General features: G+C 42.9%; 1 protein-coding gene across 4 annotated transcripts in view; it reads left to right on the top strand.

The window, feature by feature from the left end:
• The window catches only part of LOC143289804 (FK506-binding protein 15-like), a 62,117-nt gene that overhangs the window by 25,536 nt on the left and 20,257 nt on the right, over positions 1 to 16,324 (top strand). For 2 of the 4 annotated variants that reach the window (XM_076598961.1, XM_076598958.1), the window contains exons 14-23: positions 500 to 566; positions 1,708 to 1,877; positions 3,162 to 3,260; positions 3,927 to 4,021; positions 5,048 to 5,150; positions 7,394 to 7,565; positions 10,078 to 10,214; positions 10,917 to 11,000; positions 11,951 to 12,022; positions 14,865 to 15,017. In XM_076598961.1, coding sequence (XP_076455076.1) covers positions 500 to 566; positions 1,708 to 1,877; positions 3,162 to 3,260; positions 3,927 to 4,021; positions 5,048 to 5,150; positions 7,394 to 7,565; positions 10,078 to 10,214; positions 10,917 to 11,000; positions 11,951 to 12,022; positions 14,865 to 15,017 — 1,152 coding nt within the window. The remainder of the gene's footprint in view (positions 1 to 499; positions 567 to 1,707; positions 1,878 to 3,161; positions 3,261 to 3,926; positions 4,022 to 5,047; positions 5,151 to 7,393; positions 7,566 to 10,077; positions 10,215 to 10,916; positions 11,001 to 11,950; positions 12,023 to 14,864; positions 15,018 to 16,324) is intronic. The other 2 variants (XM_076598962.1, XM_076598960.1) reach the window with 2 other exon arrangements.

Genomic DNA, 16,324 nt, shown 5'->3' with positions numbered 1-16,324 from the left:
TTCAGATCAGATGTCAAACTGGTGTGTGTCTGTGTGTGTGTTCAGATCAGATGTCAAACTGGTGTGTGTCTGTGTGTGTGTTCAGATCAGATGTCAAACTGGTGTGTGTCTGTGTGTGTGTTCAGATCAGATGTCAAACTGGTGTGTGTGTCTGTGTGTGTGTTCAGATCAGATGTCAAACTGGTGTGTGTCTGTGTGTGTGTTCAGATCAGATGTCAAACTGATGTGTGTGTCTGTGTGTGTGTTCAGATCAGATGTCAAACTGGTGTGTGTGTCTGTGTGTGTGTTCAGATCAGATGTCAAACTGGTGTGTGTGTCTGTGTGTGTGTTCAGATCAGATGTCAAACTGGTGTGTGTGTCTGTGTGTGTGTTCAGATCAGATGTCAAACTGGTGTGTGTCTGTGTGTGTGTTCAGATCAGATGTCAAACTGGTGTGTGTGTCTGTGTGTGTGTTCAGATCAGATGTCAAACTGGTGTGTGTGTCTGTGTGTGTGTTCAGATGGGCGGGGTTCCCATGGCCGCTTCCCAGGCACCTGGGTTCATGCCGCAAACCACACCTTTGTCAGGTGAGCTTCACCCTCCGTGGTGCAGTCATGCACACACCTGCTGTCCCTCCTTCGCTCTTCGCCATCAACCAATAGTTTGTGTTCTGGATTAACTCCCTTGCCTCACATGACATGCATCCATGGCTTTGTGCCTGTTGGACGTAACTGATAGGTTGGAGGTCAATGTTAGGTCATCACACAACAGCTGAGGGTTCTTGGTGCTGTGGAGCTCAGGCCTTGCAGTGCTTCTTGGCGAGGCTTGGTCATAGCGACTGGTTACAGCCAGGAACGTAAATCCTTGTGAACATTGGAGGTGGAGGCAGAAGTCAAGGTCAAGGTGAAGGTCACACAGTGATATGTTTTTACAGTATTGCATTATTGCAAATTTGTAAAGTGTCAGCATCACAAGAAGATAATTTTGTTTATTCAACGCTGATTTGTAAAAAGTTCAGGTCATGAAAATTTATTTTCTTTTATTTTTCTTTGAGTGTGATTTTGTGAGTATATATACAAACACATTCAAATGTGCATGCACACACTTACACACACACACACTCACACACACACCTACACACACACACAAAAAAAAAAACCACAGACATACTCACAGACACTGACACACATGCACACAAACTCACACACACACACACACGCACATGCACACACACACACATGCACATCCACATGCACACACACATATTTTGTAAAGATGCCTTTTCATTCTGTTTCATGATACTAAAAGATCATGTTTGCAAACATAAAATGCATACTTTTGAAATGAAAATTTTCTGATATGGTTTTTCTCTTCTTTTTTTCTTTCACCCAATCCCTGGCTTTTTCCTGGCTTTGTATCCATTTCAACCTGTGTGTTTGTGTGTGTGTGTGTGTGTGTGTGCACGCGCGCGTGCGTGCGTGCGTGCGCTTTTCATCGCACGTCACATGCCAACCATGACACATTTCCTCTCACATCTTACCCAAACTATCAACACCTGTAATTTTTGATGTGATGAACGTTATCACCTGTCCCCATCACCATATATGGTCACGCACCCAATGGCATTGCTACCTTGACCTTGCATCCTGACTGACCTTACCTTGACACCCCCTTGACCTTGACATCCCCTTGACCTTGACCCTGCATTTGTAACCCTACACTGCTCAGCAATCCACACGCTAACCCCAAACACAGCAGGCGTGCTACCCTCCTCCTCCTCCTCCTCCTCTGCAGACGCCATGGCGCCGCTGTTGCTGTCGGAAACACGGCAGCAGAACACAGAGATGAGAATGGCAGTGAGCAAGATGTCAGACAAGGTGGACCGGATTCTGGACAAGGTGAGTTGTGGGGGAGGGGAGTTGGGAGGGTTGGGGGTGTGTGGGTGGGCAGGGGTTTGGAGTAGGGGGGAAGGGGTGGGGGCGGAGAGAAAAGTGGGAAGGATAGAGACCTGAGACTTTATTGGATACCTCACCACCACCTCTACCACTACCACTCTCACCCCACCTCTCTTCCCCCCATTTGCCCCCCACCCCCACCCCACTTCATACCATGATAATCACTGGCAGAATTATAACAACAAAGGTTTGAGAGTCATGGCAAGATGAAATTTTGATGTTGCAAGCACACACTGAGGTTTCCTTCTTGAAAAGGTATTTGAGAAAAGCTAACGACAGTAAAAACCACAACACATTGAAGATAATGATAACAATGTTTTGATAATGATGATAATAAATGATTATGATGATGATAATAGTAGTATAAAAAGTGAAAAGTGGACTTGCATGCAGCTGAGGCCCAAAGGAAAAAAATGTTTATGATGGTCTCTGATGCCAGTGATGATTGGTGATAATGATAGATGATAATACTGATGATTGTAGTGATGGTGACATCAGTGATGGTTTATTATGATAATGATAACATACAACAATAAAAATCAATATATCGCAGTGTTTTTTCCTGTATACAAATCCCCCTTTGCCATACACTATATAATACTTATGAGTGAGTTGTTCAGTGTCATGTATATACTGTCTTTGTTGTGAATCCTGTGCATAGAACTAAAAACAAATGAAGACAAAAGAAAGCAAAGCATTTCCTGATTCTAGCGATTTAAAAAATATCTTCAGAATTTGTTGCAAGAATTCCACACTGAGCACTCTTGAGTTTTAAAGGACCCCTCATGTTCTCAGTTAATACCAAGACTGCATAATGCTTCTACTACTGCAGCTACTTCAACAACTTGTAATTCTTTTTTAGTTTTAATGATGTTAACATTGATAATAGTCATTGTAGTAATTTATGTAGATACATGGATAGATAGTTAAAAAAAAATTTGAATATTTGTATATATGCATGTTTGTGTCAAAGAGAATGATTACCTTTATTATAAACTTTTCTTGTGGAGTTCATAGAGCTTTAAACTGTGCTGGAGGGGTGCTCTATATAAATGTTTCTTTGCTGTTGTTATTATTACTATTATTATACAGCATGACCTCTGTCCTAGTCTCAATGTGTGTGTGTGTGTGGACATGTGTTCATGTACGTGTGTGTGCATGTACGTGTGTGTGTGCGTGCATGTGTGTGTGCATGTGTATGTGCATGTGTGTGTGTGTGACAATCAGGTGGAGACGATAAACACCCAGGGGGCCCAGCATCCTGCATTACCTGCCCCTACGATGGAGACCAGCATTCTGCTTCACAACATCACCCGCATTATACAGGTGACACTGTCTCTCGCTTCTTCCTCTTTCTCTCTCCCTCTTCTGTCTTACTGACATGCATTGTTATTAGTATGACTTCATTGTTGTGGATTGTTTGTTCACTATACCCTCTTCATGAGGGGCCATGGCCTTAATGAATAAATTATCCGTCTCTGTATTGCCATCCACTCTCTTACTTTCTGTTGCTTTCTGCCTCACTCTCCCCTCTCTCACTTTATATTTCTCTCCTTCACCCCCTCTCCCCCCCCACCCCCCTCTATATCTCCCTCTCCCTCACTCTTTCTCTCACTGTGCCTCTATCGCTCTCATCCCACACCCTCCCCCTGACCCACTGACCTCCCCCCACCCCCATCCCCAACCTCCCCCCCTCCTCCTTTCCTGCCAGTAAGAAATGTCAGTAGATTTCACTGATGTCAGTTCCATATTCTTCATATAAAGAATTTACAATGGGACATTGAAAAAAGAATATTATCTTCAATTGGTGTATGAAATTTTATTATTTTAAACAACTTTTTTTTTGTTTATAAGATATTTGGTCTTCATTAGGTTTGCACAGGATATGTATATCAAGCTTGAAAAACACCTTGTATAGCTCAGAATTTCCCTTCTATAGTAAACTTCTATGTCATTAAAGAAGATTTGTCGTTGATGTGATCCTGTTTGCAGGAGAACGAGAGGCTGAAGAAAGAAGTGTTTGAAAGGGGAGAGAAAATTGAAACGCAGAATGACAAGATAGCCGAACTGCTGCAGAAAAATCAGAGGTGAATTCCCCCTTCCCTAATTTTTTCTTTTCTTTTGTGTGTGTGTGTGTGTGCACGCGCATACTTTTTTCCTTAGAATGTGGCTTGCTTTGTTTTAATCTGTATTGAACAGTGGGTGTGGTTGGGAGGGGGGTAAGTGTCTGGGAAGGGGGCAGAACTTCCTCCCTCCCACTTTGGAGTAGTGGCCTGGTGGTAACACGTCCCCTTAGGAAGTGAGAGAATCTGAGGATGTGGAATTGAACCACAGTCGCCAGTTTTTACTCCCCCTCCACTAGATTTTGTGTGGTGGTCTGGACACTAGCCATTCAAATGAGATGATAAATGGTGTGCACACAAAAGAGCTGACTGCAATGAGAGGGTTGTCCCTGACAAAATTCTGAAGAAAAATCCACTCTTAATGTACGTGAGCATGTGTGCGTGTGGCTAGTCTGACTGAATGACACAGGAATCGGATGGTGAGCGCTCAAAGGCAGCTGTCAGTCAGCTCTACTCATGTAGGCAGTGTGTTGTGCAAATGACACCTGTTTGTAAAGTGTTAAGATCTCTGACATCAGTAATGGGGATGGGGGCGTTGGTGGAAAGCTATGGACAGTGTTCGTTATCTTATGTTACTGCTCCTTCAGTCAGGAATTATATCACGTGTGAAATTCGTCACATACTGTCCACTTCGTTATTTAATAAAGCAATTCTAAAACCTACCCACTTCAAGCGGTAACACTATTCCTGAAACATGCAGAGCTCTTGTGTGCCAGCAGTCGACAGGGAACTGTCATTGTTAGTTCATCATGGGGACACACACGAAAGAAAGCCCTGCTCAGCCTTTCTATGCTGCCATATGGTTTTCATGCTGGAATTTCAGCTGATTATTGGGATTGCATTGTTGACTGAATGTTGGTGATGCATTCAACAGTACAGCGCCCCCAAACCAGGTTTCGGAACCAATGACAGTGACATTGTTGACTCACTTGATATATGTGTGTTTCTGACAATCAAGCACACCAGAATATGTGCAAATGTATGTGACAGATACGTTGAGAAGAGCAACACTTTGCTGGAGGAGAGGAACGAGGGCTACAAACAGACAGCCAATCAGTCACAGTCACGCATCCTGGCTGTGGAGCAAGAGAAGGTAGTGTTCACTGCTTCATCCATTTCATGTCTTTTTTTTCTTGTTTTTAACCTGAGAGTGATATTCGACCTGAAAAAAAAACATATAAGAGAAAGAAAATGGGGTTGGGCATGATTATGGTATGAAGGAGGGTTGGATTGAGTGGGATGTAGGGTTGAACGCAGTTTGCATATGGTGTGTTTGGTTGAGTTTGTGTGTGTGTGTGTACGTCTGTATATCTCATAGTTTGTGTGTGTATGTGTGTCTGTGTGTGTTTTTGTTTGTCAGTGTTTTAATATCTTTTTTTTTTATATACATTTTTTAGATCAGAGAAAGAAATTTAGACATGTAAGTACTTCCTCAAATGAATTTTTGATGCAGAGGAAAGAAATCTTAGAATCAGGTGGGTGAGTCAAAAATGCATTTAACAGTGTGTTTTGAAAGTTTGAGAATAAGATGTATCACAGCGTCGCAGGAAATAATGTGTTCAGAAATATCAAGATATCTCTGGTATATTATTTGGTTTTAAAAGCATTAGTTTTCTTCTATCTTTGCATGAGGGGATAATTATTCTTTTTTTTCTTTTTTTTTACACAGATTGCTTTTTATTTTGCTGAATGTAAAGTTGACAAAAAAAGTTGTGTACCATTCTGTGCATGTGCTGTTTTGTGTGCCTGGTTATTGTGCCATTTCTTTAAAAAGGGGGAAAAAAAGAAAAGAAGTTGACTTGTGTGTTTGTCATGGTGTGTGCTTCTTGTGTGCTTTAAGTCTGACTGATGTTTATTGTAAAATGCTTTGAGAAATTTAAAAGTGCTATATAAATTAACTGTTAGTATTATGATTATTATTAACCCTTTCGCTGCCAGGAAAATAAGATTTAAGTGATAGGGTTTTTTCCCCGAAAACGGGTATAAATTTTCAAAAAAATTCTGTGCTTTGTTTTTTGAGAAAGACCCATAAAAGTATACATTTTCTGAAAGGTAAATGAATAAAGAATACAAAACATATAATGTTTTCCCATTTTGTATATTTTTAGTGACATGCTGTTGTTTTGAAATCAGTGTTTTGTTTTTTTGTCACATTTTCAACTTGTTCATTACAAACATTAGTCAGGTAATTTGCACTGAAATATCAAATTTTCTGGACAAATGGATATCTGCACATACAAAACCATACTAGAACAACCCCCCCCAAAAAAAAAATTAAAAAGAGACAGATGCACAATGCATTGTGGCTTCTCCAAGTGATACAATGGGTGTGAGGCCACGCCCCCTCAGTCTCCACCCCACTCCTCTTCACCCCTCTTACATGATCACTTTTCTCATCACACCGCGTTGGCTGAGTGCCAAGAAAATCACTCACACTGTGTCCTGCTAATAATCCGGTTAGTTTGTGTCGTCTGCTACAGTTGTGCAGCCAGCATCACTCACTGATAGTCGTACCTTGGCCACTCTCTTGATTGCTCCATTTATTTTCTATCAAATCATCCTATAAATGTTCATCACTGTCTTCTCCTTCAAATTGACGCTTCAATTCTTTCTGAGCATCAGTTAAAGAAAGCAATTTTGGTTGATTTAGTTCGCCATGATCGCATGTCTTGAGCACAGCATCAGTCCGACATTTTGTTGAGCGAGGAAGGAAAGGAGCCAGGCAAAACACTGCAACAGTGACCCAACCAAAACGTTCAAATAAAAGACTGCCTCATGACTTAGATGGGGTTTCTAGCTATGAATAGAATCTAGAAAGATTCCCCAAGCTAAAGCAACCAACATTTTCGTAAACAAACTGAATGCAAACCAGGGAAAAGTCCGAATATTTCGATAACGAGTTATCTCATCATTGTGGCAGCCTAGGGGTTAATATCATTATTATTAGTAGTAGTATCAGTGCATTATTACTACTACCATCACTGGGTGTGTGTGTGAGTGTTTGCAATATGTCTGACATTTTATCATAAAACACTTTGAGATGTTTGAAAGCGCTGTATAAATGCACTACTACTATTGATACTATCACCACCACTACCACTGTTTGTGTGTGTGTGTGTGTGTGTCTGTCTGTTTTTCTTTCTGTCTGTGTGTCTCAGTGTGTGTGTATGTGTGTGTGTGTATTTGTGTGCGTTCTTGTGTGCAATATGCCTGACATATTATTATAAGATGCTTTGAGAGGTTTGAAAGTGTTGTATAAATGCACTACTGCTATTGATACTGTGTGTCTGTGTTGTGTGTCGGTTTGTGTTTGTGTGTGTGTGTGTGTGTGTACAGATGCAGATAGCGACGGAGCTGAGCAGTGCCACAGCCCAGCTGGCCTCCCTGCAGTTAGAGCTGGGGGAGCTGCGCAAGAAGGAAGGAGAACTCCGCCAACAGCTGCTGTCCTCCTCCTCCTCCTCTGCCTCCCACCAGGAGGAAGTGCAGAGACTGAGGCTGCAGACAGCAGGTGTGTGCCTTTGTGTGCAATGTTCCTGCCTGTCTGATTTTTTTTTTTCTCATTAACTTGATGACTTATCCATTTATTAATGTGCCTGGTTTTCGTTTTGTTTTTGTTTGTTTCTTAATTTCTTTTAATTAAACTTTCAACATTATTTTGTGTTCTCTTCAGTTGATTTAAAGAACTGACAGGTATTCATCCCTGAAATGGCCCCTTCGCTGTCAGCTGGACTGTGAAAAACATGATTTGTGTGTGTTTGTGGTGACAATGTGTTTATGGGTGTGTGTTGTTTAACAAGATGTGTTTATGGGTGTGTTTGTACTGACAGAATGTGTTTATGGGTGTGTGTTCTTTGCCAATATATGCCTATGTTGTGTTTGTACTGACAAGATATGTTTATGGGTGTGTGTTCTTTGACAAGATGTGTTTTAGTACTGACAGAATGTGTTTGTGGGTGTGCTTGTACTGACAGAATGTGTTTGTGGGTGTGTGTGCATTGACAGGATGTGTTTATTGGTGTGTGCACTGACAAGATGTGTATATGGGTGTGTGTGCACTGACATGATGTGTTTATGGGTGTGTTTGTTCTGTCAGAATGTGTTGATTGGTGTGTGTACACTGACAGGATGTTTTTATTGGTGTTGCACTGACACGATGTGTTTATGGGTGTGTTTGTTCTGTCAGAATGTGTTGATTGATGTGTGTGCACTGACAGGATGTGTTTATTGGTGTTGCACTGACAAGATGTGTTTATGGGTGTGTGTGCACTGACAGCATGTGTTTATTGGTGTTGCACTGACAAGATGTGTTTATGAGTGTGTGTGCACTGACAGGATGTTTTTATTGGTGTGTGCTTTGACAAGATGTGTTTATGGGTGTGTGTGCACTGACAAGATGTGTTTATGGGTGTGTGTGCACTGACAAGATGTGTTTATGGGTGTGTGCACTGACAAGATGTGTTTATGGGTGTGTGTGCACTGACAAGATGTGTTTATGGGTGTGTGTGCACTGACAGGATGTTTTTATTGGTGTGTGCTTTGACAAGATGTGTTTATGGGTGTGTGTGCACTGACAGGATGTTTTTATTGGTGTGTGCTTTGACAAGATGTGTTTATGGGTGTGTGTGCACTGACAAGATGTGTTTTATGTGTATGTGCACTGACAGGATGTTTTTATTGGTGTGTGCTTTGACAAGATGTGTTTATGGCTGTGTGTGCATTGACAAGATGTGTTTTATGGGTATGTGTGCACTGACAGGATTTTTTTTTATTGGTGTGTGCTTTGACAAGATGTGTTTATGGGTGTGTATGCACTGACAAGATGTGTTTTATGGGGGTGTGTGCACTGACAGGATGTTTTTATTGGTGTGTGCTTTGGCAAGATGTGTTTATGGGTGTGTGTGCACTGACAAGATGTGTTTTATGGGTGTGTGTGCACTGACAGGATGTTTTTATTGGTGTGTGCTTTGGCAAGATGTGTTTATGGGTGTGTGTGCACTGACAAGATGAGTTTATGTGTGTTTGTACTGACAGGATGTGTTTATGGGTGTGTGTGCTACCAATTTCAATTTTGGTTTCTTAAGGAAGCATCACTGTGTTCAGACAAATCCATGTACACTGCACCACATCTGCTAGGCAGATGCCTGACAGCAGCACAGTTCAACATGTTGGTTGGGCCTTGAGTGCATGAATGTATATTTGTGTGCCTATCTGAGTGATTTTTTTTTCTACCAAATTTTACCAGAGGACTACTTCAGTGCACCAAGTGGGTGCTGCACATGAGACCCTTGGTTTATCTACTAATCTGAATGACTAGACACTCAGTTTGATTTTCCAGTCAAATGTCGGAGAAAGGGTGAGAGTGGGATATAAACCCAGACCCTCACAGACACTGAACTAGCAGATTGACGTCTTATCCATTCTGCCACATTCCTGCTTCCTTAGTGTTTGCACTGACAGAGGATGTCTATGGATGTTTGTGCACTGACAGGAGATGTTTGTGCACTGACAGCGGATGTCTGTGGATGTTTGTGCACTGACAGCGGATGTCTGTGGATGTTTGTGCACTGACAGCAGATGTCTGTGGATGTTTGTGCACTGACATAGGATGTCTGTGGATGTTTGTGCACTGACATAGGATGTCTGTGGATGTTTGTGCACTGACAGAGGATGTCTGTGGATGTTTGTGCACTGACATAGGATGTCTGTGGATGTTTGTGCACTGACAGAGGATGTCTGTGGATGTTTGTGCACTGACAGCGGATGTCTGTGGATGTTTGTGCACTGACAGAGGATGTCTGTGGATGTTTGTGCACTGACAGCGGATGTCTGTGGATGTTTGTGCACTGACAGAGGATGTCTGTGGATGTTTGTGCACTGACAGCGGATGTCTGTGGATGTTTGTGCACTGACAGCGGATGTCTGTGGATGTTTGTGCACTGGCAGAGGATATGTCTATGGGTGTGTGTGCACTGACCAAGGAGTGCATGTGCACTGATTGAAAAGTGTGTGTGCACTGACAGAGGATGAGAAGAAGTTGGCAGACTTGACAGCGTCCCTGCGTGAGGAGAAGACAGCCAGGAAACAGGGCGATGGACAGCTGACAGCCGTGCAGGAAGAACTGGCTGACCTGAAAACTACCTGCACCACTTTGGAGAGGGTAGGGGCTGCAGGACACAATGGAAGAGAGGATAGGGGTTCTTGTGGAATAGACTAGTATAGGTCAGATGTATGATAGATTAGAAATACATTCAGTGGTGCCAAAGCTCCATTTGAAGGGAGAACATAACATGCATTATACCATCTTTCACATGCAAGAGAAAACACAGCAATAGCAAATAATCCAAATGGCTTACAAACTCAGAAATAAGAGTGTGGATATCAAAATTTTTACTTTTGAAACCTGTTATATTCAAAAACTGTCAACTGTAAATAAAGTGTCATAATAATACAGTTCCCCTTCTTTTGAATGCCTTATAAAGATACACAGCTAGATTTCATATAATTTGTTTGTTTTTTCAAGGTCAGAAACAAAAATCACTAAAGTTATTGAAATACTTTGACAGGATTAGACTGTGTCTCAAATCATAAGGGCAGGGCAGCACAGGAATAACTAGGAGAGCATGGGGGTGCTGTGCTAAGGACAGGGTAAGGGTTGTATGTTAGGTGAGGGTGGGAGTTCGAATACCAGTGGTCGAATTGTTTGTACTCCAGCAGTGTGAGATGCTTGTAAGCTGTTATGAAAAGCTGACAAAATATACATATTATTTAAGGTAACCAAAATCATTATGTCAGTTGCCATTAAGACAGTCATTGTTAAGCTTAACAGTAGATCACTATGTTTCTGTTAATTTCTTTTTAGAACTTGAATGAGCGGAAGCGGAAGGCAGCGGAGGAGCGCAAGAAGATGGAAGAAGAGACGGAAGAGTTGAAGTCTGGCTTTGAGGTGAGGTCACTGTTGACGGTGGTTTTCCACTCACTTCCCTTCTGATAGAAACTCGCCACCCTGTTTGATTTAGATATTTTATCAAAGTGCACCTCTTCCATTCTGCCTGCATTCTGGTAGGCTGATGTGCTTCTTGAAAATCTGCTGGTCATGTGTGTGCAGATGTGTCTTTTTGTGTGTTTGTGCAAATGCTTGTTTGTGTATAATGTACTTGATGTACATATGTATGTTTATGAATGTAAAGCTTTTTATTGTAAATGCCTTTAGCTCCATATCAGAAAGGTGTGAGTGTCTTCTTTGTTCGTGGGCTGCAACGCCCACATTCACTCGTATGCACATGAGTGGGCTTTTATGTGTATGACCGTTTTTACTCTGCCATGTAGGAAGCCATACTCCGTTTTTGGGGGTGTGCATGCTAGGTATGTTCTTGTTTCCATAACCCACCAAATGCTGACATGGGTTTCAGGATCTTTATTCATACACACAAACATAGACCTATAGATAGATAGATAGATATAGATGGATAAATAAACAGATGAATAGATATTCTTGTTTGGGGGTTTGTGTGTTGTTGTTTTTTTATAATAATTCATAGCAGTTTTTATTTCTCTTTGTGTGTGTGTGTGTGTGTGCGTGTTTGTTTTTTTTTCAATTCATTTTTTATGCTCACACAAGAATAAGAAGAAAAATATGTACAGACAACAGAGAGGTCACCAAAGTGATTCATGTAGCTTGAGTAATGTACGTATATCTTCAGTACACATAAACAGTAAAGAATGTTGGCATCAGGATGTTGTTGTACATACAAGGTAGAATTGAATGCAGGTACATCATTTCCTTTGGATAACTCAGTCAAGTATTGCAGAAAAATAGTCATGTCCAGTAAGTTTTTGGAGTGTATAACGTTTTTCTGTGGAATATTTATGAGTTTAGTTTTATTTTGTTTTCAGACAGAGATACAGACTTTGCGTGACAAGTTACGTAAACAGCGCACCAACACGGATGTGGAAGCTGCTGACAAGGTGGGTCTTTCCACAGTGATCTGAATGGCACTTAAGAATGTTCGTCAGGTTATGGATTTAGTATAGATTAAGAAGTAGCACAAGGCAATGTGAACAGTGCTTAAGAATGGTCCTTGTTTATGGATTTAGCGTCCACATTTACAAACGGAAAGGAGACAAAACACCCTGCGATAACCACCGTGGAATCTCTCTCCTCTGCATCGCCAGCAAGATCTTCACCCACATCATACTGAACAGACTGGTTGACCATGTCTCCAACACAGTCATCCATAAAGCACAGTGCGGCTTCCGCTCAGGCAGGGGAACATGTGACATGGTGTTTGCTGTACGCCAGATGCAAGCGAAGTGCCGTGAGCAGAACAAGGAGCTCCACATGGTCTTTGTAGACCTGACTAGGCCTTCGACACGGTAAACCGCCTTGGTCTGTGGAAGATCCTCCTAAAGTTCGGCTGCCCAGAGAACCTAATCCAGCTGATTGCGTCATTCCACAATGGCATGCAGGCAAGAGTACAGGAAAATACTGACATGTCAGATCCATTCCCTGTGGTAAATGGAGTGAAACAGGGCTGTGTCCTGGCACCCACACTGTTCTCCTTCATCTTCTCTGCCATGCTGATTGACGCCTTCCAAGACTGTGACCGGTGCATCTACATTCAGTTTTGCACAGATGGCAAACTTTTCAACTGGCGGCGACTCCATGCCAGGTCCAGGGTGTTTGAGGCACTGTTGAGAGAGTTCCTCTTTGCTGATGACTGCACACTTGCTGCACAAACCCATGAGGACATGCAGTTCATTATGGACAGGTTCTCAGCCTGCAGGTGCTTTGGACTCACCATCAGCCTCAGCAAGACTGAGTCCATGTACCAACCAGCTAGCTCACAGAACGCCAGTGCCTCCCCCCCCCCCCCCACCCCCCCCACCTGCAATCAGGATCAATGACACAGAGATCAAGTCAGTCGACAAGTTTTGCTACCTGGGCAGCACCCTGTGCAGCAACGGAATCCTTGATGCAGAAGTGATGCTGCGCATCGCCAAGGCCAACTCCGCCTTTGGCAGACTGAACAAAAGGCTGTGGAACAACAAAGGCATCAGGCTCAGCACCAAGATGAAAACCTACAGAGCTGTTGTGCTGACCACCTTGTTGTACTGCTGTGAAACTTGGACAATGTATCGCCGTCACATTCAACAACTTGAGCAGTTTCACCAGAGATGCCTACGAAAGATTCTCAGCATAAAGTGGCGAGACAGGGTCTCCAACCTCCAGGTCCTAGAGAGGAGCGGCCTGCCCAGCATCGAAAGCCTGCTGATCCAGTGCCAGCTACACTGGACAGGACACATTGTCCACATGACAGACAGCAGGATCCAAAGATCCTTTTGTATGGCCAGCTGAAGGAAGGCCACCGCGAACTTGGAAAACCCTGCAAGCGCTTCAAGGACACCTTGAAGACAAACCTCAAAGCCTTTGACACAGACATTGCTTCCTGGGAAACTGATGCCCTTGACCGCTGTCGCTGGAGGATGCTGTGCTCTAGTGGCATAAAGACATTTGAAAACAAGAGAACGCTGGCCATTAAGGAGAAGCATGAGCGAAGGAAGCAGGGGTCAACTTCTGGAGACGTTTTCCCTTGCAACACCTGTGGGAAGTGCTGTGCATCCAGAATTGGCCTCTTCTCCCATATGAGGACAAACACCGACAGATAAGCATGCCTGCCTACTCATCCATCGGTCCAACGGGAGACTCCATCAGGAAGTAACATAAGGCAGTGTGAGCAGCGCTTAAGAATGTTCCTTAGTTTATGGATTTAGTATAGATTCAGGAAGTAACATAAGGCATTGTGAACAGTGCTTTGGAATGTACCTCAGGTCATGGAATCAGCATAGATTTAAGAAGTAACACAAGGCAATATGAACAGTGCCTAAGAATGTTCTTAAGTTTATGAAATTGGCAAAGACTTAAAAATTAATGCAAAGCAAAGGTGGAGTGGTAGCCCAGTGTTTATGCCCCCATCTGGAGGTGAGCATCCACAGGTTGGATTCCCATGTAGGGACCGGGATGGTATGTACTTCCACCTCTACCTTGGACCATGAGTGGTAGTCTGGGTACTAGTCATTCAGATGAGACAATAATGAGTCATTCGGATGAGACAATAATGAGTCATTCGGATGAGACAATGAGTCATTTGGATGAGACAGTAATGAGTCATTCCGATGAGACAATAATGAGTCATTCCGATGAGACAGTAGTGAGTCATTCAGATGAGACGATAATGAGTCATTTGGATGAGACGATAGTGTGTCATTTGGATGGGACGATAATGAGTCATTCAGACGAGACAATAATGAGTCATTCAGATGAGACCTGTGTGCAGCATACACTTAGTGCATGTAAAAGATTCAACATTCTTTCAGGGGTAAATTTTTCCTTTTTTTTCTTTTTTTTTTTTCTTTCTTTTTTTCCTTTTTGTTTCTGTCTGACCAGAACGTGGAGGAAGATATTTGGAGTCAAATTAAGTCCATCCTTTCAATGTAACCCCTTGTTTCCAAACCTCTTGAGCTGGTAAAAAAAAAAGAAGAAAAAAAAAAGAAAATTAACAAACAAAAAACAAAACGCACACACACACACAAACACACACACACACACACACCAACAAAACAAAACCAAATACTGATCTCAGCAAACCTACTTACTTGACCGTTATGCCCTCACACATGTGGGACAGCAACAAAGAACAGTTACTCTCGGCTGTTTTGGGCCAGTCTCCAAACGGTAGCAAGCAGAACAGCAATAATCAGCTTGAAAGCTGCATGGTAAGGGTGTGGTGGTGGTGGTGATGGCTGACAGATGGCCAAGATGGAGGAGGAGCTGGCCGCAGACTGGCAGGCCAAGTGTGACAAGCTGGTGGCAGCAGCCAATGAAAAGCACACACGGCAACTGGCACTGGCCAAGGATGACCTGGAGGAGGCACAGGGCCAAGTGGCCACGCTGCAGGCCAAGGTTGGTGGGTCGATTCTTTTGTGTGTGTGTATGTGTGTGTGTGTGGTTGAATGGGTTTGAGGGTGTGGGGGGTGTTTTTATTAGTTTTTTGTTGTTGTTGAATTTTTGCTTTTGTTGGGGTTTTTTGGTTGGGTTTTTTTTTTTTTTTAAGATTTCAGTGGTACTTGGGAACACTATAGATTGACCAGGGTATGGATGCTTTAATAATGTTGAAAATAATAGTGATGATAATGATTGTTCGATCTTAACCAGTCTGTAACCGAGCCTACACACAATCGTGGTCACATCGTCGATTGGGTGTTGCACAGAAATGAGGACTGCCTCCTGAAGTCTACCACCGTCGATCACACCCTGTCCTCCGACCATCACAGTGTGACGTGTCATCTGAACCTCACCAAACCTCCCACGCCCCGTGTGTATAGGGAGGTGCGCACACTGACCTCAATTGACTTAGACTTATTTAAAGCTGACCTGCTGACTAATATCCCTTTTGAGCCGACTGCTGACCAGCTATCCACTGTCCTACGCGCTGCACTCGACAGGCACGCCCCGTCGACTCGGCGCCTGATCTCCAATCATCCCCCGTAGCCTTGGTACAACACCGTGGGACCAGAGCTGTTGGAGGCCAAGCGGGAGAGAAGAAGAGCTGAGAGGCACTGGCGCGGCACTAGTTTGACCGTCAATTGGGACATTTTTCAGACAGCCAGGAATAATGTAACAAACATTGTTGACAGGGCAAAGTCAAAGTTCTACTCTTCTAAAATACTTGCATGCACCACAGCCAAACAGCTTTTCAACGCTACGAACAATCTACTAGGTAAAATGAAAAACACTCCTCTCCCTACAACATTTTCGGCGCAGGAACTCCCTCAAAAGTTTTCTGACTTCTTCACCGGCAAAATATCATGCATTCGTGAGAAGCTTGACTCTGTTGTGTCTCCTTCTTCACCCGTTCAAGAACGCGTGTACAGTGGTCCTGTTTTACATTGTTTCCAACCGGTTACTGAAGATTTTGTGAAGAAAGTGTGTCTGAGCGCTTGTCCGAAATCCTGTGAGCTTGACCCTGTCCCGTCTTCTTTGTTGGTTGAATGTATTGATGTTCTACTGCCACATATTACTCATGTCATCAATTCTTCCTTGCTGTCTGGTTGTTTCCCTGAAAGCTTCAAGTCTGCTGTTGTACGTCCACTCATCAAGAAACCATCTTTGGATCATAATTGTTTGAAAAATTATCGACCTGTCTCTAATCTGTCATTTTTATCAAAACTGCTAGAAAAGATCATATTGTCTCAGCTCTTAGCTCATCT

This window comes from Babylonia areolata, chromosome 14, assembly GCF_041734735.1.
Source record: "Babylonia areolata isolate BAREFJ2019XMU chromosome 14, ASM4173473v1, whole genome shotgun sequence".
Taxonomy (NCBI): Eukaryota; Metazoa; Mollusca; class Gastropoda; order Neogastropoda; family Buccinidae; genus Babylonia; species Babylonia areolata.
This window is presented reverse-complemented; position numbering and strand designations above follow the sequence as displayed.